Genomic DNA, 27,970 nt, shown 5'->3' on the forward strand with positions numbered 1-27,970 from the left:
AAATTATAATAGTTTTCTAAAGTAACCTCATCACTTGAAGGAAAACTCATGGACGAGGTCGAAATGGAAGCCATGTTAATCTTGGACTAAATCGGCACCATAGGAGTTTAAACGAAATCGAACTTGAGAGGAACTGAAACTAATATTCACTGGATGGTCATATACCTTTACACCGCTAGATGGGGGAAAATATCACACAGTGTAGCTTTAACTGAGATGATACGGTACCACTTTAGTATGGGGAACACATATTCACTATTAACTACGACTTCTGCCTCAATAAACTCCTAATTTACTGCTTATTAACAGTTAGTGAGGTAGTTTTTGTAGCATTTAAGTTTAGGTATTGGGTAGGATTGAGGGACGTAGAGTAAGGTCATGCAGAATAAGGCATTAATATGAGCTTCAGAAGTACTAATAAACAGAAAATATCCTAGTAATATGCATGCTAATAAACAACTAGTTAATAGTTAATAACTGAACCTTAAAATAAAGTCTTATCGTTGATACATACCTCTCTCGTCTCAGTTCGTGCACTTAATTGTTCTGACGCGCGGTGACGCTAAGGGATGATTACCATCAAAAAATCCACCATCATCCCTGTCCCTAAGAACAGTAAACCCTCTTGCCTAAATGACTATCGCCCAGTGGCTCTCACGTCTTTAGTCATGAAGGTCTTTGAGAGACTCATCAAAAACAACATTTGCTCCTCCATCCCTGACACCTTGGACCCTCTTCAGTTCGCTTATCGTCCCAATAGATCGACTGAAGATGCCATCTTTCACGTCCTCCACTCCTCCCTCACACACATCGACAGCAAGAATGGGAACTATGTAAGACTGCTATTTATTGACTATAGTTCAGCCTTTAACACCATAGTTCCCTTTAAGCTAACTAACAAACTCCTGGATCTCGGACTGAACTCTTCTCTCTGTCACTGGATTGAAGATTTCCTCACTGGCAGACCTCAGGTGGTGAGAGTAGGACAGTTCACCTCCACCTCCATCACCGTGAGTGTGGGAGCTCCACAGGGCTGTGTCCTCAGTCCCCTGCTCTACTCTCTCTACACGCATGACTGTTTGTCCACACACAGCTCCACCTCTGTCATCAAGTTTGCGGATGATACTGTTGTCCTGGGCCTCATTTCCAACAACAATGAGACCGCATACTTGGATGAGGTGGAGCAACTGACATCATGGTGCCAAGACAACTGTCTCCTTCTGAATGTGAACAAGACCAAAGAACTGATTGTGGACTTCAGGAAGAGACAGCAGCGGTCATACTCCCCTCTCATGATCAGCGGGACACCAGTAGAGAGAGTGAGCAGCTTCAAATACCTGGGTGTGAACATCTCCGAGGACCTGACATGGACTGCACATATCCAGTCTCAGGTGAAAAAGGCCAGGCAAAGACTGTTCCACCTGCGCCAGCTGAGGAAATTCCGGGTCTCACCAGCTATCCTGAAAACTTTCTATTCAGGGGCGATAGAAAGTTTACTGACTCAGTGCATCACAGCGTGGTATGGTAACAGCACCAGTCACGACTGCAAAGCCCTGCAAAGAGTGGTGCGCTTGTCCGAGCGCATCTCAGGGTCAGCTCTCCCGTCTCTGCAGGACATCTACATCAAACGATGCACAGGCAGAGCTACAAAAATCATCAAGGACATTAATCACCCGGCCAACCCCCACTTCACCCGGCTGCCTTCTGGTAAGCGCTTCCGTAGCCTGATGGCCAAAACTGAGAGACTCAGGAGGAGTTTCTTCCCACAGGCCATCAGACTCCTGAACGCTGTCACTTAACTACATGTGACTTCACCTCACTTCAGTATTAACAAACTCACATACTGATATTGCACTGCACTTTATTCTTGTGTTCATGTAACTACTCATTATAATGCTGTTTGCACATTACACTCCTGCACTTCTGTTATCCACAGATTTATTTTTATAGTCTCCAGTTTACTTTATCTCACTTATTTTATTCCACATCTCTTATTTCTTTTACTTGATTTATTCATAATTCTACATATGTATATATATAGCACCTTTATCCTATTCCTATTTTATAATTTATTGTGCTTTTGTTGTTAATTGTTATTTGCTGTCCATGGAGCGGACCTGTTTACATTTCTCTGCCGGTTGTATTCTGTATAACTGTGTATGTGACAAATAAAACTCTTGAACTTGAACTTGACTATAATGTAATAGCACTCCTGAGAGTACTTCGACTCGGCGCAGTAAAAAGTCACGCCTAAAAAATCCTCTCCCCCTATTGACGGAAATGAGAGAGTGAGGCAGAGATTTGAGGGAGGATTTTTCAGGCGATTATCCTTTATAACCTGCTTAGAAAAGCTCCGCATTTTAGTTTATATCGCCATACTTAATCGTTCAACTATTCGTGTAACTGTATTTAAATAGGGGAAACGTGGAGGAGTTTGGTACTTCTAACTTGATCTCTGTTTGGTACCATAGTGAATGAACTGGGCTTAGTGAGCTAAGCTAAATGTTATCAGATCATCACCGCGTGACAAAGAGATTAAGAGCACACACTGAGACGAGAGAGGTGTGTGTCAACTCGTTTTAGTTAAGGGAATAACAGTTTAATATGAAAAAGCGGTGAAGTATCCCTTTAATTAATGTTATATTGGTGCACGGCACCAAAAGTGCTTGAATTTTATTTATTGAAATTTAAGTCCTGGAAAACCCTTGAAAACAGCCATATTCATGAAAAGGCACTTGAAAAGTGCTTAAATTATTGAAAGACAATGTGAAACTGTGAACTGTGAAAAATGTCATTTTTTCATGAGAGAAAAAAATCGCTTTGAATAAGGAAATATCTTTACAAAATATACAAAATCTTTACCATTTACCATCTTTACAATATATATCTTTACCTTTTATTTTATAAAAGGATATCTTTGTCGTAGTATATTTCAATAGTTAAATTTAACAGTCATTGTGCTGCACTTTATTTGTATAGAAGAACAATTTTGGGTTCTTTAACCATTAGGCGAATAGTTCTTATAATAACCTTAGTGAGAAGAACATTTTAATACAATAAATATCCTTTTTTCACTGTAAAGAACCTTTTGTGCAAGAAAAGCCTCATCTGCCTCCACTTCTCAACATTCAATTAACAACCAATTGTGTTCGCTGCTTTCCTCTCAATAACAAAATAAACACCCAACAGAAATGACAGAGGAGAGAAAACAGCAGTTAAGAAAGCATCTCATCATCATTTCATGCAGTTTTTTTTGCCAATCGCAGCAAAGTTAGCCATATTGACTATTCTCATATGCCCGAACAGTTACTTGAACAGATTTTCTAGAATATCTGAGTGTGAAATATAGGATGCTGTACAACTGTGCACACCTCAACACACACAAGTCCTGTGACATATATCAGTGTTTGATGCAGAAATGTAGGACACTAACCACATGCCCACAGGTCTACAGCTTTCCCATAGGGATCCTTCCGTAAGACCTCAGGGGACAGGTAACCAGGAGTGCCAGCAAACCCTGAAGTCAGAAGGAAACAAAAGCATTCATAACCTTTATCTGAGCAAATATTTGAGAAATTGAAAATGAATTCACTGACTATTAAAAAAAAAGTCTCCAGTCAAGCTTAAGGACCTGGTGAAATTACAATTTCATGGCAAAAAATGCCCTTCTTACTTAGTAATTTGTTTGTCTTGTTTTTAGTCTCAATATCAAAACATTCTTAAATCAAGATTAATTTACTAGATGAGTAAAATTACATTAGATATTTTTTTCTTGTTTTCTGGGGGAAAATATCCAAATTTGGGACGGAAACAAGAAACAAGATTATTTTTCTCACCCCAGTGGCAGATTATTTTGCCTGTTTTAAGCAAAAACTCACTTCATTTTGATATTTTTCCCCAGAAAACAAGAAAAAATATCCTGTCATTTTACTTGTATAGTAAATGCATCTTAATTTAAGAATATTTAAATATTTATACTAGAAATTAGACTAAATTACTAAGTAAGAAGAGCATTTTTTGCAGTGTTAGTAGTTTAGTCAGGTCACATGGTCACAGGTCAAACTACACACTTTAAAGCAGAACGAATTTGGAACCGAGGCCGTAACCATGTCTTGAACATGCAAGTTGGGAAATAATCTTTTTGGGACTATTTGCAAACAATATTTGCATTAATTTGTGTCAAATATATTATTAGTCCCGACATTCTTCGCATTAGTGAATAAATACGTAGATCCGATGATGAAACACTCGAAACCTTAGTCGCCTGGTGGTAGAAATAAACTGTGTCAAAGGTTCCAGGTTATAATCTGCTCTCATATAGTGTTTTTTCTTCTTCATTAGATTAAATGAAGTCCATCAATGATTGTAAATTAAGAGCAGGGACACGTTTGTGTGCATTTTGCTTTGTGATTTCACCCGAAAGAATAGATTCTCTCTCCACAACGGCGTTAAGCGATAGATTGACGCCCTCATCTGTGTGAAGACGAAGCCAAAAGAGAACGAAAACCCGTCTAGTTTGATTTGATTGGCCATCTAAATCATTTTGAAATTAATGAGCACCATTAGACCTGAGGCAAAACAAACTTTTTTGTCATCCCAACAACATACAGAGCGCTGCAGAAAGAAGTGCAGCAGAGCAGTGCAAGAACGTCAAATAATGGGGGGAGACCTTGGCCATTTCTAATGATTGGGGGGGGGGGACTTGTCCTTTAATGTCTATAGTGGTCACGGTCCTTTTTGGAACCAGTCTCCTTTAGAACAAACCATTCAAACTTCCAGTACTCTTTTGTATCATCATGAAAAATAAAGTATGGCTATAATCACGTCACAATCAATTCATCACACAAATGTACAGGTCAGTCCTTAGAATGTAAAAATATGGTAATCTAAACATTTAATAATTATTTAATAAATATTTATTTTCTAAAGAAGGTCTGTAGTTTTTCCCCCACCAGTGTTCATCGCTATGTTAATTCACAGCACATGGCACTTCTGTCTTAAGTTGCTCGTTTCCTTTGTGTATTTACTGACCTCATTTTCTGTTGCATTTGTGTTCTACATTGCCTTCGTGTTTATTAGAATGAAAACTGGTGCAAAGATGCCTTCCTCAGCTCTCCCTTCATCATCCCTGCTGCAATGTTACACATATATTAGATAAGGGATATTTCCCCCCATTAGTTGTGTCCTGATTTTGGTTGATTTGCTATGGTTTTGTTCTGTTTTTTTTTGCTGTAAATCTGGCTGGCTGTTGGGCCCTGCTTCGATCCGCCGGAGTCACCAGCCCTCCTCAAACTATCTGGCCAGGGTGAACCAGATTTCACCAAGTATAACATGGTCCTGGATCAGCATCTTTATTAATCCTGGAGGAACATTCCAATCAACCAATCCCATTTGTGGGACAAGTTTACAGTTTATGTCAAGTTTAGGCTTAGGTTAGTTGCTTCTATGTTGGTGGTTTTCACCAATCATTTCCTTACGATTATAGGGCTAACTTATGGGAAGGTGTTGCTGGGGAGTTGTTGTGGTGAGTGTTGTTAATCTCTCATGCGTGTGCCGCGTGAAGTTTGAGTTCTCCGCTGTAATGAAGGGCTGAATCTGAAACCGCCCCTTATAAACATTATTTGAAGGGACGGCCATCTGTAGTGCTGTCCGACACCATAGTGGACATTATTGAGTGCACTCATTCAGTCTCACACTGCTCCGCAATAACGAGTGTACAGCTGATGTACACACAACGGCTGTCTGACTTTACACACTCGTTTTCACTCACTCCTTCAAGTGAACTGGATTAATGGATACCGTAGGGAAAAGTGAACGACGTATTCAGCCTTGCGATCTCAGCTTTGCTCTCACTTCAGTGTAACAGTAAAACGGGTACCTCTATAAACAGTGCCGCTGCGCAGCGTTCAGAACGGTGGTTAAAGTCACATATACCGGTATTGGGGTATCATCAAAATTAATATCATAGCAAAAATAAATTCTGGTATTCGGTATGAGCTGGTATAGCGCCCAGCACTATGGGTAGGCTTAGTTTTAAGGGGTACCAGGACAGGAATGTTGATCCAGGAACGTCTTACTTGGAACAATCACTGTGACCCTCTAAGGTCTGCCCAGCCTTCGGTGATCGATAAACTCCGACTCCACTAGGATATTAAGGGTCCATTGCTCCTTTTTTGGTCCTTTGTTCTGTTGGCTGCACTGCGGCTTGTCATTCCCTCGGGTTCCCAAAAGGTCCAGTTGCGGCTTGGGCGTTCCCATCATGAAACAAGAACGCCTATTCGCCTTATTCACCTGGCGGCCATTTTGAAAACTTTAACGCCGTTGAGGGGTACACAAACCCGGAAGTTGGACTCCGATACGGTGCTAATCAGTAGCAGCATTCTGTGTCACTCACTTTCTGCCTGCTGTGTGTAACAAAATCATGTTGATGGAAATAGTAAGTTTGACAACAAGGTTTGAGTGTGTGTAAATCTGTGGAGGGTATGATGAGTGAAAATGGGTTTAACAAGAAGGTTCCTGAGTAAAAATCAGGGAATAGTGATTAAAATGGATGTTATGAACGTGTTTGAGAAAGAAATGAAGGAGAGGTGATCTAATAAAGATGGTACATGTAGGCTGTAAACTGAAGAATGTTTTATTTTTATATCAGACCATTATTGTGGATCTGACCATTTTATTTTATTTTATCTTTTTATTATTATTATTATTTTTATTATTATTATTATTATCTTTACAACTGTTTTAACTATGCTTGTTTTTAATTTTTTATTCGTCCATATGGTATTCTTTTTTCTCATGCATTTGTTACCGTTTAATTAAACAGTTTTAATTAATTTCTATGTAAAGCACTTTGAATTGCCATTGGGTATGAAATGTGCTACACAAACGTGCCTTGCCTTGCCTAATGCATCACTGATAATATGTTTATGTATATAGTTTTCTTTTGTTAATGTTTTTTAATTTTGCTCCTAATGTAATTTCTAATGTTCTGCCTTTTTCTGGTACGTTTTTCCATACTTACAATATATAAGCAGGCCATCTGTATTCCTCCATACCAATAAATGAACATAGTTACCATTACAAACCTAGACCAGTGTGACTATCAATGTTTCTGAATGACTTATTTCTTTCTGATGTTCTGAGTTGTAAAGTTATAAAAGACATCATCCATGTGTAAGAAAATTGTTTCTTTAGATAAATAGACATTTTATTTTACATATATGAAGATCCAGTAGCTTATACATACACACATCTCCCACATGTAAATTAACTGTATCAACTATAATACTGATCTGCCCACATTGACTCTATATGATAAATTAAAATAAGCTGATAGCATCACCGTTTTCTCCAGAATGACTCCAGCCGAATCTAATTCTGTTGCAGTATTGTCCTGTTTAACACCGTGAAGCTGCTTTGGAACGATCGGCATTGTAAAAGCGCTAAATAAAGCTGACTTGACAGGTCTTGCTATTGCTCGAGTCTTTCGAACTTCGTCTGCAGTAAAGTGCAGAAATTACGACCAGGATCCCTTCTGATATTTTTTATCCACTCTCGACGTAGTTTCTTATCCTCTCCTCTGGGAAACGGTGAAAGGTTTGTCCTCTGTATGATTTTTTCCTGTGCGATGAGGTGCACTGAGGAACATAGCAGTGTTCAGAGAATCCGCGCCGTGAGAATTACCGGAAGTGGAAAGTGTACCCCTCAAGCTCCGTAGAACGTTTGAGGTGAATAAGGCGAATTGGGCATTCCTGGTAGCGTCTTATCGACCAATCGCGATGAGTTTCTTGAGGCACATGGGTATGCGGTCATTTCTCCTTCCATATGCATGATTTTTCCCCAAACCAGTTCAGCAGAAATGCTCTGCAACCGATTCCAATCATTTCATTGGTCATGTCAATGTCATTCACAATAACGATTGCCTTCACCCAACCCTGATCCCTAACCTACCCATCACAAGAAACATTCTGCATTTTTACATTTAAAAAAAAAACATTGAATAATGCAGTGAAATGTTTCTCAATAATAATAAAAAAAACATCATGTAGGTGTGTTTGTTCCTTCAGTAGAACACAAATGAAGATTTTTAACTCAACCATTGCAGTCTACCAGTCATAATGCATGTCAATGGGTAACAACTCTATGAGAGCAAAACAAACAAACAAAAAAACATGCTTAGACAACGTGCACAAAAACCCTGCTGCTCCTGACGACACATTGATGTCTTAAGACACAAACCGATCAGTTCACAACAGTATTTATGTTATTTTTTTTACCTCATGAAGTCTCATTAAGTTATCCCATTGGCTATTACTTCCGTCTGGTGAGGTCAAACTGGCGCGATCATAGATATACATTATGAAGATGCCTCATTCAACCGATCCGCGCAGGCATTGATGAGGATTCTCCATATATATGTATATCTATGATCACGCTGGTTTTGACCTCACCAGACAGAAGTAATAGCTTGATGAAACTCGTCGGGATAAAAGGTAAAAAAATAACTCAGAAAGTTGTGTTTCTCACAGAAATCAATCGGTTCGTGTCTTAAGACATCAATGTGTCGTCAGGAGCAGCAGGGTTTTTGTGCACATTGTCCTAAGCATTATTTTTTTTTATTTTTTTTGCTCTCATAGAGTTGTTACCCATTCCCATCATTATGACTGGCAGACAGCAAGAAAAAAAAATCTTCATTTGTGTTCTACTAAAGAAACAAAAACACCTACATATCTGAACTATCCCTTTAAAACGGGTTATATAGAACCTCTTAGGGATTCCAAATACGTAGTGCCGATATAACCCTTTCTTCTAAGAGTGCATGTATTGTGTTACTCTGACATATGTGGTACTCAACACACTCTATATTCAGGTACAGCCAGTGGGTAAAGTGGGCGCTTATATATTTAATCTGTACCCACACTTTTTCTTGCATACTGGCACTTCTCACATGTAACTGGTACTCTGACCGCCAAGGAACGCAATTTCAATCAAGAGGAACTCCCCAAAACAAGTTCAGCCCATGACGTGCAGAGATGGGTTAAACTTGACCTAGTCCAGCTCCACCTGTGTGGCTCTAGGGATAGGGTTCAGGCGCCAGATTCACAAAACATTCTAAAGAAAATGTTATTCTTAAAGGGTCACTATGTAACTTTCCGTCCACTGGAGGGCGCCTATTCAAAACAAATGCGTAGTTTGATGACGCAAAGTGTGAGCGCAGCATCTTGAGATATGTGCTCTTCACCTCACAGCCGGTGGAAAATAGGACTCGGGCAGAAATCACGTTCATGCATGCGGTTATTAATGTTACTGTAGTGTGAAGCAGAGCAGGACCGAGTGTTGTGGACCTGAGCACGGCCGCTGGAGCGATTGTTACACAAACACACTGCTCGCGAGTACTGGGACTTTTATTATGACGGGACGGGACACATTCGCTGGGTGCCTGCACTGATCCGCTCTTCCGGTTATGATTATGAGGTAAAGCAGCTCTGTTTATCATATTAGATACATTTAAGTGTGTTTAAAATGATGTTATGGCGTTACTCTGTGCTTTCACTTGTTCACACTGCTAAGAGTAAAGCGCTCCTGCCAAATAAAACCCGAAACCGAGGGTAGTGCAGATATGACGCGATCGACAGGCGACACCCCCGCAAACGCTATGCTGACACGTCCCGGTCCTGAGTTAAAATAGCAATTTTCTCACAATTTCTCACAAAATAGTTGGAAACATTTGGGATATAGTAAGTACTCAACTGAACAAAATATATAACACTGGCCTAGTGGTTTTTGGACATTTTACTGTAAAAATACTACATAGTGCACCTTTAACTGCCAATTTCTTCTTATTTTCTAACTTAAGAAAAAAAATATAAGAATATTAATTTTATAATAAATATTTTGTATTCCCAAAAACTTTTCCTAAAAATGTTCTTATCTTTTTGTCTTATGATTATCCTTAAGATTAAATTTAAGAAGTATTCATATTCACGAAAAGAATGTTCTTAAAAATCATCGTAAATAACTTAAACTTCGGATAACCTCCAACCTATATATCTTAAATACCTAAATGTGAGATGTTTAACCAATTTATTGGGTTGTTTCAAATATTAAGCATTACAGCAAAACAGTAGCTGGCTAAATATAATATTTATAACTAATAGTACCATATGGACGAGTATAAAACCAGCAAAGCTCGCACCAACCGGCAGGCCATTAGCGGACGAGAAACTCCACGTAATTTAAAAATAGTAATACTATTGTTATTGTGTCACAAAGTAGTTTTAAGACTTTTTCAGGCGAGAATGAACTTGTTTAAAGATTAAATCTGTGGTTTATTTATAAAGAATAAAGAGAGGGAAGTTTATCTGGCGTTTTCGGAGTTGTAAGAGCCAGGTGAACAGCGGGTGTTCAGCGAGAACTTCTTGAGAATTTTTCAAGAATTGCACTTAGGAACATTCTTACAACTTCTTACAATGTTTCTTAAGAATTTTCTTAACTTCTTTCTTAAGAAAATTTTGTGAATCCGGCCCCTGGTGTGGTTGGTCCTTCTAAGCTCCACACATTACGGCCAAATTACATCTAGAGAGTGGGTGGCTCTGCAGTTAGCAGCCTCTCAGGAACGCAATTTCAACCAAGAAAGACCTCCAAACCCCCACCCTCAGGAGTACCGGCACTTATTTTTCCCACTTCGAGCACTGAGTACAGTCTACAAGCCTGGGTACAGTCTAAAATAAGGTACAACCCTATTGACAAGCCAGCAGCAGGCAAGCCCACAAACCCCAACAGGCACTGAAAATGAAGTGACAGCCAAAATCCTAGCTGAAACATGGCCATAATATGTATACCCTAAAGATGAGCTGTCATTGTGACTGAATCGAGAGCAGTTGACAAGATAAACAAGTCAGGCCTGCAGAGTAACCACATGTTATTGCAACCGTAAAGACTGAAGGAGATCGTGCTAAGGCCCAATGATCCCGTCAAAACGCTCACCCAGAGGGGCGGGGCAAGGGACTCATATGAAAGACAACATAAATTCACATTGGTTTTCTCATTCTACATTTATACAGTTGTGTCAAATCCATAAAGATTGAAATCAGCATCAAAACAGGTGCTAATGTACAGAAAAGAAATAGGGGTAACACTTTACAATACGGGTGCGCTAATATGCATTAATTCATGCTTAACTAATGCACAGATAATCATGAGCTAATGAATTACTATTTATACTCTTTATAAAGGTTTCCTTATGTTAGGACTTTACTTGTTGGAGCACATGACTATTAACTAATTAAAAATTAATTTAAAACACAAAACCACAATTACATTTCACTTAATCATTTACATTTACATTTATGCATTTGGGAGACGCTTTTATCCAAAGCGACTTACATTGCATTCAAGGTACACATTTTACATTATTGTCAGTTCTTGCTTTCCCTGGGAATCGAACCCATGACCTTGGCGTTGCTAGCGCCACGCTCTACTGGTTGAGCTACAGGAAAGCAGTTAGTTAATAGTCATGTGCCTCAACAAGTAAAGTCATATCATAATGATTTATAAATCATTAGCTAATGTTTAATTAAAGCAGACACTGGAAGCTGAAATAAATGGCTTTGACCCGTTCATTTAACTAATAATAATTTAATTTAATCTATTAATTATGATGAATGTTCATTAGTTGCTGATGCAGTAATCATTAATACATGGGTTAGTTCACCATTAGTAATACATTAGCTCATGATTATCTGTGCATTAGTTAAGCATGAATTAATGCATATTATTGCACCGTATTGTAAAGTGTTACCTTATTTTTTTTATCATATTATCATTCCATATTAATGCTGTTTGGTGGTATAATAAAGGGGTCATTACCAAACCAGGCCTGTTGTTCCCCTTCAACCTCAATGGCAAGGCCAAAGTCGGCTAACTTCACAGCTGCACCTTTCGATTTGGAAGCCAGAAGCAGGTTCTCTGGCTAGAAACATGGAAACAAATGGGACAAAAAAGAAAAATATTAAAGTGCAAATGAAAGTTATTTTTATTTTTCTTCTTCAGCATATTTGAACAAGTTAATTGATAAAAGGTAAAACATTATTCTGTAAATTGCATTGCCTTGATGTTATTAGCTTTCGATACTATCGATCTCTTGAGCAGCTCCAGACACCAGGTCACTCTATTGTCATGTTCAGTTAGTCTGTTAACATTTAACACAGTGGGCCCTATCATACACTCGGCACAATGTGACGGCAGGCGCGACGCAAGTGTTTTTAGCTAGTTTCAGCCCAAGTTCTTATTTTCACATCCAGCTCCACGTTGTTTAAATATCAAATGCACCGCATCAGAGTGTGTGTGTGTGTGTGTTCACCCATGGGCGTCTGGTCTAAACCAGGTGTGTTCAGGAGCATTGTTGGAGCGCTGCTATTGTGATGAACTGAAAACCACTGACCAACACACACCTGCTCTAAAGTCAATAGTGCAGTATTTCTGTGTTATTTAAGGGGTGTGTTGGTAATATGAGCCTATATGTGGGAACACAACACACATACACTCTGATTATTACACACACAGGGACATGCAGCAGCACACACACATTTAAATACTAAAATAAAAAGATTCCTCTCTGGAGAAGCGTTCAGTCTTACCGCTTGCATGTAAATAGCAAATCCACCATGGTGGGAGCGACACTGGCTTTTAAAGGGAATGGGAGATGAGACTGGTTTGTTACTTATAATGCCCAAAACACACCCATGATGACTCATTAAGAGACTAGGGACGACCCTTTTAGACCAAGTATCTGGTGCCATGACCGTTTTTCCCGCTGTTAAACTAGCAAAAGTGGATTCGGACTAAGTGCACCTGCATCATGCGCTTCAGACCATGTGCTCAGATAGTTAAAATAGGGGCCAGTGTGTGTTGTTCCAGTCACATTTGAGCTTTGTAAATGGCATTACTGTATATGTTACTGGTGTTGAGCAATATCTGCAGAGCAGTAACTGTTCTGTCAAAGACCATTGCTGCTATAAATTCCCAGACCAAAGACCTAAATGTTAACCTAGATATGTAGGCGCACCCTAGCGGCAGCAAGTCTAATTTGCAGCCAGGGCGTCTAGCAACTCTCCATTGGCTTGTGAGCTGGAAAAACCAAACTCTGGTCAGGCCAATCACAGTGGCCCTCATTTATCAAAAGTGCGTACACCAAATTTCCAGCGTACACCTTGCGTACACCCAAACCCACGGTGACTTTTAGATTTATCAATATAGACGTTGGCGTACGGCACGCTCAAATCCACTAATTTAACAGGTTTGTGCAGCAGTTAATGGAGTTCTCTGGCGGTTTTGCCCTCCAAGGCTTCGCGACAGTCACAGGACTGAAAACTATGGATTGCATTATAAAAAGTTTTAGAATCACTTTAGTGTATTTTTAAGTTTCCTGCAGTTTGTTTCAAGAGTGGTCAGACCTTTTGAATTCGCACTGAAGAAGGAAAAAATCCTCTGCGATAAAAATTAGCCACTTGTGGGATCTCACTGCGTGGCTCTCACTCCCAGTGTGAATGTGTTAACCTGTTAAATAAGGCCGCTAAAAGGAGAACACGCTGCTTATGCAGTGTACTGTGTGTGAAACAGGCCAAAGTTGTTACGTCTCTGAACAGTGACATTGGTTGATACAGTATATCATCACCTACACACTGATAGAACATCCAAGAGCTTTTAGATTAGAGCTGCCGGATTAATCGTTGAAAGATTGCAATCATACAAACACACGTGAGCTTATTTCTATATGACAACGATTCGCCTGTCAAACCTTTGACAAGTATGATCACAGTTATAATAAACTCACATGTTTATGTACGAAACAGCTTCACACAGTATCATTATTGCTGTGCTACACTGTAAACATTTTTTGTTGGTTTTTGTTGGTTTAACTTAAAAAAGTAAGTAACCTGTTTGCCATAAAAGTTTGAGTTTATTATAATTAAAATTTAAGTTGATACAATGAAGAAAATTTGTTTCATAAATAGAAACTCAAAATATTATTGTATCTGAACCACATAAAAATGTGATAAATCATGAAAATAGCAGTATTTTGCATGTTTCACTGCGTCATAAGAAATAAAACACACACAATTACCCAATATGCTTACAAAATCTTTTAATAATCTTTTAATAAAGGTTGTCGAATCTCAAATTATTTTCATTGTATTAACTCAAAATTTTAATTTCAATGAACTCAACATTTTAAGGCACTCTTTTAAGGTACAAATATATTCATATTATCACAGAAATACTGGGATAAAAGTTTATAGTTCGGAAATAAATACTGATGTCTATGGTAGTGATTAAAACAGAGTAAATCACCTTTTGAAAGTAACTTAACACTTCAAATAAAGATTGTGTCAATTACATTGTTACATGAGTAGGTGCACTGTAAAAAATTATTTCAAAAATAAGTTATCTGGTTGCCTTAAAATGTTGAGTTCATTGAAATTAAAATTTTGAGTTAATACAATGAACATTTTTGAGAATCGACAACCTTTATTCAAATATTATTAAAAGATTTTTTTAAGCATATTGGGTAATTGTGTGTGTTTTATGGAAACATGCCAAATTATGTTATTTTCATGATTTATCACATTTTTTATTTGGTTCAGATACAATAATATTTTAAGGTCCTATTTATTAGACTAATTTCCTTCATTATATGAACTCTGAAAAATGAAAAAAAAAAGTTTTTTCAATAAACTCAACATTTTAAGGCAACCAGGTTACTTACTTTTTTAAGTTAAACCAACAATATTTTTTTACAATGTGGCAACAAGTGACTGTTAAAAAGAGATTCAAGAGACTCACTCAAGAGATTCAAAAACACTGATTCATCCAGTAATGAAACAAGTGAAGTCTTAATGAGTGAGTCATTGAATCATTCACTCAAGAGATTGTTCAAAAACACTGATTCATCCAGTAATGAAACAACTGAAGTCTTTATGAGTGAGTCATTGAATCATTCACTCAAGAGATTGTTCAAAAACACTGATTCATCCAGTAATGAAACAAGTGAAGTCTTTATGAGTGAGTCATTGAATCATTCACTCAAGAGAGTAATTAAAACACACTGATTCATCCAGTAATGAAACAAGTGAAGTCGGAATGAGTTAGTCATTGAATCATTCACTTAAGAGAGTAATTAAAAAACACTGATTCATCCAGTAATGAAACAACTGAAGTCTTTATGAGTGAGTCATTGAATCATTCACTCAAGAGATTGTTCAAAAACACTGATTCATCCAGTAATGAAACAAGTGAAGTCTTCATGAGTGAGTCATTGAATCATTCACTCAAGATATTAATTCAAAAACACTGATTCATCCAGTAATGAAACAAGTGAAGTCTTTATAAGTGAGTCACTGAATCATTCACTCAACAGATTCCTTCAAAAACACTGATTCATCCAGTAATGAAACAAGTGAAGTCTTTATGACCGAGTCATTGAATCATTCATCCAAGAGATTCATTCAAAAACACTGATTCATCCAGTAATGAAACAAGTGATGTATTTATGAATGAGCCATTGAATCATTCACTCAACAGATTCAAAAACACTGATTCATCCAGTAATGAAACAAGTGAAGTCTTTATGAGTGAGTCATTGAATCATTCATTTAAGATATTAATTCAAAAACACTGATTCATCCAGTAATGAAACAAGTGAAGTCTTTATAAGTGAGTCATTGAATCATTCACTCAACAGATTCATTCAAAAACACTGATTCATCCAGTAATGAAACAAGTGAAGTCTTTATAAGTGAGTCATTGAATCATTCACTCAACAGATTCCTTCAAAAACATTGATTCATCCAGGAATGAAACAAGTGAAGTCTTTATGAGCGAGTCATTGAATCATTCATTCAAGAGATTCATTCAAAAACACTGATTCATCCAGTAATAAAACAAGTGATGTATTTATGACCGAGTCTTTGAATCATTCATTCAAGAGATTCATTCAAAAACACTGATTCATCCAGTAATGAAACAAGTGATGTATTTATGAATGAGCCATTGAATCATTCACTCAACAGATTCAAAAACACTGATTCATCCAGTAATGAAACAAGTGAAGTCTTCATGAGTGAGTCATTGAATCATTCACTCAAGATATTAATTCAAAAACACTGATTCATCCAGTAATAAAACAAGTGAAGTCTTTATAAGTGAGTCACTGAATCATTCACTCAACAGATTCCTTCAAAAACACTGATTCATCCAGTAATGAAACAAGTGAAGTCTTTATGAGCGAGTCATTGAATCATTCATTCAAGAGATTCATTCAAAAACACTGATTCATCCAGTAATGAAACAAGTGATGTATTTATGAATGAGCCATTGAATCATTCACTCAACAGATTCAAAAACACTGATTCATCCAGTAATGAAACAAGTGAAGTCTTTATAAGTGAGTCATTGAATCATTCACTCAACAGATTCATTCAAAAAGACTGATTCATCCAGTAATGAAACAAGTGAAGTCTTTATGAGCGAGTCATTGAATCATTCAATCAAGATATTAATTCAAAAACACTGATTCATCCAGTAATGAAACAAGTGAAGTCTTTATAAGTGAGTCATTGAATCATTCACTAAAGAGATTTGTTCAAAAACACTAATTCATCCAGCAATGAAACAAGTGAAGTCTTTATAAGTGAGTCATTGAATCATTCATTCAACCCGATATTTTTTTCCCTTCAAATTAATGATATATTTTTAAATAGCAGCAATAACCATTCGTCAGAACCTCTAGTAAAAGTTTTGTTTAGTTGTCTGTTCATCGTGTGAGATTTGAGATCATTATTTTGCAAAAAAAAAAAAATTCATTCTCAATATATCCAGAATCGCGCAACTCATTTTTAGATAAAAGCCATAATAGTGTCTTAAAAATAAAAATAAAAATTATGAATAAATAGTGCACTTCTGAATTTGCTGCATGCATCTGAAGTGTTGTTAAAAGTCTTCCAGCATTATATAATATCATTTGTATAATGCTATGTTTGTTTTGAGGCCTGCATTGGGTTGAGGGTGTTGTCTAATGCCAGACGTGTAAGGTCAACCATAATAAATTACCTTTAAGTCTCTGTGCACGACACCCATCTGATGGCAATGAAGTACTGCCTCCAAAATCTGCTGTATGCAGTGGCTTCAGGCAACAAGAAAAAAGGAGAAAAAAGAGAGAAAACTTTTACTCAAATACAGTGGAATATATTGGCCACTCTGGACTTTGTGAGTTATAACTTTGGACTATTTAACTTAGAGTGCTTTTATGTATTTGCATATTTTACATTACTTGTGTAATGCTTTTAAACATAGTCCGTTTGTGTTATGCTGGTAGCCCACCCACCTGGCATCTGCTTCGCTGTAATATTCCCTGGCAACAATGTCTTCGAACAGCTCACCACCCGTTACTCTGAAGCAAACGACAAGAATCAGCAAGGAATGCCACTAGTTAGAGGATTATTTGACTTGAAACAGTAGCTAATAGGGGTTTCTATACTGCACTTCTGACCCTGTGAACTTTTCACTTTCCCCACTCTCACTAGTTCATTTCATTTGTCTACTAACAATGTGTTCTCCGAGGAAGAAGAGAACAACTTGTGACAGTACAAAAATAAAATAAATCATATAGCTGCATTCAGAAATGATGGGGCCAAGCACATCAATGGATAAAAATGTGATTGCATATGTAGTTCTGGGACTGAATTTAGGCAAAGTTTCTAGAAAACTAAACAAAAATTCTTTTAACTTGGTGGCACTATCACTAAAGACATTAGATTTGTTAATGCATTGCACAAAAACGAAAAATCTTTTCATAACTCGGCATGATCTCAAAATGACGTGAGCCAATTGTTTTGACCAAGAATCCAAATTTGAAAATAAAATGCTTCCATTAAAAATGGAGGACATGCAATATGGCAGACCATAGCAGATAATATTCTGCATAATAGGCCAAATGTATTAATAGTGGAAAAAAATTATAAGCATTTTAAACATTGCTATATTTTGGCAACAAGATGGTGCTGTCACTGAACTTTTTCAAGGCATTGTGCCAATGAAATACCACGTTTCCTACTCATATGGAGACATTACCTATCATTCAACTTGGTATATTTATTCAAAAAATATTTTGAGAAAAAACTAAATTTCAACAAGTGAGACAAGAAATAGTGCACTGGGACAGTTGTTATCGCATAATAAACCCAGACGGAGTGATCAGGACCCCGACGCGAAGCGGAGCGTCACTCTGAAGGGGTTTATTCTGCGATAACAACCGGCTGGGTGGACATTATCCCGCTTATTACACGGCTACTAGTCTCAAATTAGACACAAAATATTGTCTTGAGATTAAATATTTTATTAGCTCTTACGCAAAGCTTCCGCTTTATCTATTGCTGCTAAATGTTGAGAATGAATGCTGAAAGGGTTAGTTCAGCCAAAAATGAAACCAAGCCTATGATTTACTCACCCTCAAGTCATTATAGGTGTATATGACATTCTTCTGTCAGACAAATACAATCAGAGTTATATTTAAAAAGTCCAGGCTAACGTTAATCCCAGCAGTAGTTGTAGTTGTGTTTGAAGTCCATAAAAAATGCATCTGCCCGTCAAATAACGTGCTCCACACGACTCCGATGGGTTAATAGAGCCTTCTGATTCCAATCGATGCGTTTGTGTAAGAAAAATATCCATATTAAAAACATTATAAAGGAAACCCGCCTTGAAGTCTTCCATTGTAACCCACGGCTGTTTAAGCCACAAGATGGCGCCAGCGTTAAGCATAGAAGTAGCACCAGTGAAGATAACTCGTAGTACCCGGATGAGCGGGTGTTATCTGGAAATAACATACTGCTGGAATGCGCGATTGACCAATCAGAATCAAGTATTTCACAGAGCCGTGTAATAATGTGCAATAACAAACAACATTACCAATGTTTAACTAAACTGTAAAGAAGATGTATTAAAATAAAGTGCCTCCAAAAGCTAAAATGTTTTAGTGCTAATCAAAACCAATGTCACATTTCCGCAGCCAGTAGTTCCGTTTGTGAATGACTGATCATTATGAACTTTGGCAGATCCACAGAGGCTGTATAAATTAGACGGTGTACCAAATCTGGAGAGAATCGGCCTTGAGATAGTGCTGTAAGACTAATTCAAGTCAACTCTGTAAACGTACAGCTAAAAAAATCAATGCATTTTGCACATCCATTTCAAATATTTCTGCCACTTTTACTTATTCCAACTTATCATAAGCCATTTGTTTATGAAAAACAGAGAAAAAGCAAAAAAGAGAAAAAAGATGACTTGCATTGATTAGCAGATATGATTAAAACACCTGAAGTCTAAGTATCACCCTCATGCTTTTCAACATATTGAAATTTTAAGACAATGGTTTTATAAAGGTGTCATACAGTAAGTGCTGTAATTATTTCAATACAAAGAAAGATATCTATTGTATTCACCCTACACTTTAGCCCCCCCAAAAAGTCATTAGCTTTCCCCACATAAACCCTGACATTAGTATAAGTAAAAGTATGTAGCCACTTCAGTCACACTGTGTTTAGGATCCAAATCTCACTATTAACTACGACTTTTGCCTCAATAAACTCCTCATTTCTTCTTAATAATAGTTGTTAAGTTTAGCAATTGGGTAGGATTAAGGGATGTAGAATATGGTCATGCAGAATAAGGCATTGATATGCGCTTTAATAAACAGCCAATATCCTAATAGGCATGCTAATAAAATGAGAATTGGACCCTAGTGTTACCGCCATTTCTGAAAACAAAAGCATTTACCCACTTGGGCCTTTTTTGGGTCTTTTTAGAGTTTGCACAAAATGATAAGATGTTTTTTAGTCAGAGAAACTTACAAGTCGAAGATGAGGTAATGGTGGCCTTCCTCTGAGATGCTGTCATGAAGCCGCACTGGTGAACGATTGACGGGTGAGGTTTGCATGGAAAAGAGAAAAAGAGAGAACATGACCACATTTTTGTTTCTTATGGTTTTCTTACAGATATATTGTTCTGGATTGTTCTGACAGATTTGTTCCACAAACATGTTTCAGAGTGATTTGAAGACATTGACCTCTATTTGGATTATTAGGGCAGGCACACACACTGTGAATGTTAAGGTGTTGTATGGACTAAAACTGTAGAAATTGTTGATGCTCCCTCCTCTGAATTTATGGCTCTATAACTTGGCCGGGATTGTGTTTGCTTGATATGTGAACTGTTAGTTTGTGCTTTGCTGGCCAGTTGACTCTTGTAAAAGGGTTTTTATCTTGTTTGACTCCGTGTTTAGTGCAGTTGCCACCTCAACAGGAGATACACTCATGATACTCCATCCATTTTCCACACTGTTTGTCAAGGGGATGCTGGAGCTTATCCCAGCGCCTCAGGCAAGGAAATCTCACAGAAATAAAGGCAATTTAGCCAATTGACCTGTTCTGGATGAACACAAAGAGGACATGCAAACTCCACTCAGAAAAGCCTCCTGGTTCAGCCTGGACTCAAACTGGGGACTTTCATGCTACGAGACAACAGCGCTACACACCCCGTCTCCACCCTGTTTGTGTTAAAGGCACAGTGCGTAAGTTTGATCAGGGAAAATGTAATTTGATGTGTATGTGTATTATGATGTGTCTCACAATAACCCCACTTCTTCAGAAACTCTCTTTGAATCCTGCACTTTTAGAAAATTACAGTCCGGTATCCCTTTTTATTTTCAGTGCAAAGACACTTGAGTGAGTTGTGTTCAACCAACGCTCTATGTTTCTTGAACAGAACAACCCCCTGGATATCAACCAATCCGGCTTCCCAATCCTCAGTACTCATCTTTAGTACCAGTTCTCAGTACTGGATCTGTCTGCTGCTTTTGACACAGTCAACCACCAGATCCTCCTGTCAACTCAAAGGGTTTGTTCACCCAAAAATGAAAATTCTGTCATTAATTCCTCGACATCATGTGGTTGGACAGCCGTCAGACCTCCGTTCATCTTCACACACAGATGAAGATATTAGTGTTGAAATCCGATGGCTCAGAAAGGCCTTCATTGACACCAATGTCATTTCCTCTCTCAAGACCCATAAAGGCACTAAAGACGACGTTACAAAGCCCATCTCACTACAGCGGCTCTACAATCATTTATGAAGCTTGCTCAGTTGGGGACACTAAAATTATGATTAAAGTTATTCAACTAATTATACAAATAAAATGTATGAATTAGGTTTTATTTAGTTCTATAAACGATAATACTGATCTGCCAACATTGTCGCTATATGATAAATTAAAATAAGCTGATAACATCACTGTTTTCTCCAGTACGACTGTACAGCCAAATCTAATTTTGTTGCAATATTATCCTGTTTGACACTGTGAAGCTGCTTTGACACAATCGTGATTGTAAAAGCGCTGTATAAATAAAGTTGATTGATTGATTGAGAATGGTTTTTGTGCACAAAAAAGCTAAACAACTTATACATAGTGATGGGCCGATTTCAAAACACTGTTTTCTGAAGCCTCAGAGCGTTGTGAATCCGTGTATCGAATCAGCAGTTCGGATTGCCAAAATCATGTGATTTCAACAGTTTTGTGGTTTGACGCACAATCCGAACTGCTGATTCGATACACTGATTCACAACGCTCCGAGGCTTCAGGAAGCGGTGTTTTGAAATCGGGCCATCACTGTATGTGTATAAGTTGTTATTAAGTTGTTGTTTTTTGCGCACAAAAACTCTTCTGGTGTCTTCATAAATGATTGTAGAGCAGCTGTAGTGAGATGGGCTTTGTAACGACGTCTTAAGTGCCTTTATGGGTCTTGAGAGAGGAAATGACATTGGTGTCAATGAAGGCCTTTCTGAGCCATCGGATTTCAACACTAATATCTTCATCTGTGTGTGAAGATGAACGGAGGTCTGACGGGTGTCCAACCACATTAGGGTGAGGAATTAAAGGGAGAATTTTCATTTTTGGGTGAACTAACCCTTTAAGTCTCAAGTTTCTTAAGTCAGGTCTTACCTCTCTGGTAGGTCCTACAGGGTGTCATGGAGAGGTGAAGTGTCTAAGTCACATCATCTAGCTACTGGGGTTCCCCAGGGCTCAGTGCTTGGACCACTTCTCTTCTCCATCTACATGTCATCATTAGGTTCTGTCATTCAGAAACACGACTTCTCCTATCACTGCTATGCTGATGACACTCAACTCTACTTCTCATTTCAACCAGATGATCCTACAGTCAGTGTTCGTATCGCTGCCTGTCTGACAGACATTTCTGACTGGATGAAGGAGCATCACCTTCAACTCAATCTTGCAAAGACAGAATTACTTGTTTTCTCAACCAACCCAGCACTTCATCAAAATTTCTCCATTCAGCTTGGTTCATCGACCATAACTCCATCCAGGACAACCAGGAACCTTGGAGTTGTGATTGATGACCAGTTAAACTTCACTGACCACATTACTGCAACGGCCTGGTCCTGCAGATTTGCTTTATACAACATTAGAAAGATTAGACCCTTCCTATCAGAACAGGCTGCACAACTCCTGGCCCAAGCTCTTGTTCTCTCCAGACTGGACTATTGTAATGCTCTTCTGGTCATTCCCACCTGGTGCCTAAGGCTGCATTTACACTGCAGGTCTTGATGCACAATTCCGATTTGGTGACCATATCCGACGACTCGCTTACATTATCTTAGAAAAGCATCCCGTATCCGATATTTGCATTTAGACTGTACCATGTGGAAACAGCCCAAGACGTTCTTAACCGTAAAAGTAAAAAGTAAAGTAAAAAAAACGAAAAGGCTTGCAATGGATGCACACAAAATGATTATACAATGTTTCGCTGTCTGCACTTTTCCACACATCTTTAAAGGTCAGCAAAACATTTCTCTCGTAAGGCGGAGAAAAAGAGGAGAGCCCTTTACAGGGTTGCCAGGTTTTCACCATAAACCCGCCCAACTGCAAACTCAAAACTGTGTTACAGTTTTTCTCAATTGTTTACACACATTTTCTGAAAGCATGCCTCATATTCTCAGAACTCTACACACAAATCCAAAAAACACACACAATGGGTAAAACCCCTTAATTCTTCTGCAAAATGAAACTTTACATCCAAAACAATGTTATTTCTTCTCAAAATGGGATTTTGTTTCAAATGACACACACAAACCATCATAAGTAGACATTTAGAAGAGCCAGCTGAACACTGATGTGCTCAAAGGAAAACACTTCTCCATTCATCATAATGACTGAGGCCTTTCTTTGGTTCAGTGTTACACTTACTACAGACAGCACAAACATAAGTGTGCTGTAAAATATTTGAGAATATTGTTTTTATACTCAGAACACACAAATGCATGGTAAAATTTTATTTTATTTTTCCTGCAAAAACAATGTACACAGTGTACATACAACACAACAGATAATTTACTGTATACAGTTACAGTAAAAAAAAAAAAAAAAAAAAATCCCTATGCTTCACCCCCCTGTTGGCCTTTTATGCTAAAGCTCTGATTGCTAATGTAAAACTGTGTGACGGGTGTTTGCCCTTGTGATGAGTCATTGTGCTTATTTGAATGGCAGTGTGTTCCTTGTGAAAACAAGATATTTTATGCATGAAAATTGTGCCAAAAGCAGAGAAGTGTGTGTAGTGTTTTGAAAAAAGTGTGTTTTAGAACTGCAATTTGAGTGTAAAGCAGGAACTGTGCTTGTAGTTTAGCAGAATTGGTTCAGGCCTGATTCAGGTGAATGAGTTACATGTTGTGGTCATTGTGTCTCAAGTACCAGAATTTGTGTGTAAACAATTGAGAAAAACTGTAAAGTAGCCGGAAAGTAGCAGGAAAACTGCGGACTTGGCAACACAGGCCCTGGATTACAGTTCGTGTCCACCTGAGTTGATGTCTTTCTCCTCCGTCTCTTTTTTCAATGACGTACGACCCACATTTACGGGAGAATATCCGACTGGACCGGCAGACGCCGGGCAGACGCTAATGCACATATCTGATTCATATCAGATTCATTACCACATATGAGTGAGGCCTGAATCCGATCTGAGAATATTGGTATTCATGCATTTTTTCCTGCTTACACGTTCACACGTCATATCCGATCTGAGCCACATGAGAGGAAAAATCAGAATTGAGTCACTTGAACCATACAGTGTAAATGGAGCCTAAGACGCATCTTTTCCAGCAGCACCTGATCAATAAAGACTAGCACTTAACTATTCTGTTCATTTTTCTGTTTGTTTATTAAAAAAAAAAAAAACTGTATGTGTACTGCGCTCGATTAACTGAGACTTGTTACAGCACGCGCATGCTGTTTCCCTGGTTTGGTTAGTTGCTTCTGTTGCTCTCCTCATTTGTAAGTGGCTTTGGATAAAAGGGTCTGCTAAATGATTAAATGTAAATCTTTTTTGGGGTATGTCCTAAAGCTTTAAGCTCTTGGGCCATTTTGGGGGATTTCCTATTTAAATTGAAAAGTTTCCCATACCAACATGCAGTGATCTCTTACACAATGCTGGTGTCATTTTACAGGAAACCCTGGTGTCTGAGCTGTAATAACCCCCCAAAAGAGGTGTTTTTTGAGGTGAAGGGTGCACACATGGCCTGAGATATTCCCCCTTCAAAAATGAATTTATAATCAAAAAATAAAAAAGGGCCTCTTTTGTTTGTCTGTTTTTTTTTATTATATTGTATATGTTTATTATATCACACACAACATATACTATAATATTTATAACTTTCAGCAGTGTTTGAATGTAATTTCAGGGTTTTCTGTAAAATGACACAGGGATATTGCATTTATACCACTGTCTATGTGTGTGTGTGTGTGTGTGTGTGTGTGTGGGGGGGGGGGGGGGGGGGGTCATAAAAAAAGGCAATATTCCTTCATTCAGAGAAGCATTTGAATAAATCTTGCATACATGATTTAGAGAAAAATCTTTTTCCAGTATTTTTTTTAATCTAGTGAGTACAGCCAAAAATTGTCTGCACATGGCCTATTTAATTTATTACCAAAAAAATAAAATATTTTTTATTACAGCTCAGACAACATACTCAAATGTTTATGACTTTAGCAGTGTCTAATTAACTTCAAAGGGTTTCCTGTAAAATGACACCAACATTGTGTATTTAGAGACCACTGTATGTGTGTATGGGACGCTTTTTAATTTGGGTAGGCCAAATCCAGGCAGAAATGGTACCAGAGTAATTTAGTGTAAATAAGTTACTTTGTGTAAAAAAAAAAGCCAAAGTGATGCATATCTCCAGAAAGAAGAGTCTCTAAGCTTTAAAATGCTACCACGTATGAGCCCGGCAGCAGCCAATCACATTTCTGCAGCCAGTAATTCTGTTTGTGAATGACTGATCATTATGAACTTTGGCAGATCCACAGCGGCTGTATAAATTAGACGGTGTACCAAATCTGGTGAGACTCGGCCATGAGATAGTGCTGTAAGACTAATTCAAGTCAACTCTGTAAACGTACAGCTAAAATAAAAAATTTCAATGCTGAAAAAAATTCCTTTTGTTAAAAGCCATTTGCCTGATGCACACAATATTTTAGTATGCACCTCAAGAGGCTCCGGACAAAAAGCAAGGACCAAATTTGATTGATTAGCAGATATGGGCAAAAACAAGTATGAGGGACAGTATTTATTAAGAATCGAGGACATATGAAGGTCCATAGCCATAGCACCCCATATATACATACTGTACATTAATCTGAAGATATTCCTCCGAACCATTTTCAGTGTCATGCAGTCTAGAGTTCACTTTATTCACTCAGTTCAGCAAGTAGTCAGTATTACCATGGCAACTGCCTAGCCATGCCTTAGCAACCATTCAGAGCACCCTAGCAACCGCATTATAACATGCCCTAGCCATGTTTCTGCAAAAGAATAAAACATTGGGATGCTCTCTTCTGAACATTAACTGAAAAACACACAGTTGTTACAAACACATTAAAAGGGAACTATATGAGGTAACATTGTGGCAGTGAGTTCTGAAGTACTACTATAAACGTTTCCATCTCATAATAATCTTCTTTTATATTGTTTTTCCAATGAATGAAGTCAAACTCTTTTGAATGAATGCTGTAATTATATATATATATATACAGTATAACACTCACGGATTGGTGGCTGTGTACAGAGTGCATGGCGCAGCAGTATCACTCTTTAATCCAAAAATTTAACAGATCACGGGAAAACAAGACAACATCCTTTTTACATTAATGAACCGAGGGAACTTATGAGTTAATTCATGAACTACAGGTGACCTGAATCAAACTGACACACACCTGACAAGACAAGAACAGAAACAAACAAACACAAGAAAAACACAATCCTGACATCTATGAGCTGCAATTTTAATTCCCTATATGTTATATACATTATATTTTGCTAACTCACATACATATTACTATTATAAGAAGTTTTTCTGTTAGCACACAATCCAATTTTATATCCTCCTGTGACTTTTGTCCTCTGTAGTGGACATTATATTTTAGGGAATTTCTCTGACAGCATACATGTCACAGTTCTAAGTCCTCATGTCCTGTAAAGAGCGCATTTAGGGATTTTCAGTTTCACCCGGGCCCGTATTTATCAAGCTTCTCAAAGTGCTAATTTAGTCTTAAGTGCTGAGAATTCACGAAATGTACTCCTTCTTTCAAACTTAAGTATAAAAGCAAGTTATCAAATTTCTTAAAGCTAAGAGAATCACTCTTGCTCTCCCAGTTATTTAAGACAGCTCGAGAGGTCTCTCAGTGGTTAGGAGTTGCCAGTAGGGGCTTGTGATGGCGCTGAGGAGACAGAGATGTGTGTGAATCTTTCAAGAGCGGGAGAATGTGTTCGAAATGTTCAGGCATCATCTTTTTCAGCGCTGGTTAATGTTGGCCTTTACAAAAAAAAAAAAAAAAAAAAAAAAAAACGCTGTTTGTCTAATTCAGCAAGTGGTAGCGATCACTTCTTCCTCCCACCAATTCGGTTTTCTTTTGGAATCCATGATGGCTAATTATATTTAAAAAAATCTAGGCTATATATAGGCAGGTCAGTTAACAGCACACCAGTTTAAAAATTGTAACTAAGACATGGATGAAAACATGTTTATCTTTCACTTTAATTGTGTATATTATAATGTATTCTCTTGAAAACTCATTATTGTCAAATGTGTGTTGGATGTAAACTCCTCTTAGGAACTTGAATGGTGATTCAATGTGCATTTATCTGAGAATATTCTTAAAGGTGCCCTAGAATGATTTGAAACAATATGTTAAATTGTTCTCTGATATCTACATAGAGGGTTTGTGGCTTATTTAAGGGCAAAAAATTGTCCAGATACAGTTTTACAGGCCCATTTACAACCCTATAATTGTCCCTAGGATGTAATGCTCTGTTTTTGCCTTATTTGAAAGAGTCATGAATACTAATGTTGAGCTCTGCTCTGATTGGCTTATTTCAGCAGCTCACAGCTCACAGCAGTTCAGTGAAGCGGCTCGTGAGTCCTGACAGTCCTGACAGAACACAGACCGACTGAATGACACTTTAAGCAGAACATCTCAAATGGAGATTGATAAAATGCACTTGTTTATTTATTGGTGTTTATTGGTGAAAGAGAAAGATCTTGCGTTCGTGCGGTTGCCAGATTTCAGTCATTAAATCCCCCAAACAGAGCTTTTATGTGAAAAGAACTCGTATACTATCCAGTGTTTTACTTAAACATGTCCAATCTGGCAACCATATGCATGCGAGCTCTCTCTCGCGCACGGATGATCTAAAACACCAATAAACAAGTAAGCTGCATTTCAGCAATCTCCATTGACTGTCGTTTTAACTTAGATGGTGGAAAAGGTGACGCTTGCTAGAAGGATCGCGTGAACGGTATCTACGGTTGTAATTTGTGATACAAAATAATATTAACCTGTCATTAGACA

The 27,970-nt window shown here is 37.8% G+C and overlaps 1 protein-coding gene and 1 non-coding gene across 4 annotated transcripts in view; both read right to left on the reverse strand.

The window, feature by feature from the left end:
* Positions 1-27,970, reverse strand: part of camk2a (calcium/calmodulin-dependent protein kinase II alpha) — a 111,511-nt gene that overhangs the window by 34,797 nt on the left and 48,744 nt on the right. For all 3 annotated transcript variants that reach the window (XM_067424437.1, XM_067424436.1, XM_067424438.1), the window contains exons 4-8: positions 19,908-19,962; positions 17,384-17,449; positions 17,110-17,182; positions 11,869-11,971; positions 3,434-3,517 (exon numbers count right to left, since the gene is read on the reverse strand). In XM_067424437.1, the coding sequence (XP_067280538.1) occupies positions 3,434-3,517; positions 11,869-11,971; positions 17,110-17,182; positions 17,384-17,449; positions 19,908-19,962 (381 nt within the window). The remainder of the gene's footprint in view (positions 1-3,433; positions 3,518-11,868; positions 11,972-17,109; positions 17,183-17,383; positions 17,450-19,907; positions 19,963-27,970) is intronic.
* trnaa-agc (transfer RNA alanine (anticodon AGC)) lies at positions 11,426-11,500 on the reverse strand. The gene has a single exon. It is a non-coding gene; the product is annotated as a tRNA-Ala (tRNA).

This window comes from Pseudorasbora parva, chromosome 18, assembly GCF_024679245.1.
Source record: "Pseudorasbora parva isolate DD20220531a chromosome 18, ASM2467924v1, whole genome shotgun sequence".
NCBI classification, from domain to species: domain Eukaryota; kingdom Metazoa; phylum Chordata; class Actinopteri; order Cypriniformes; family Gobionidae; genus Pseudorasbora; species Pseudorasbora parva.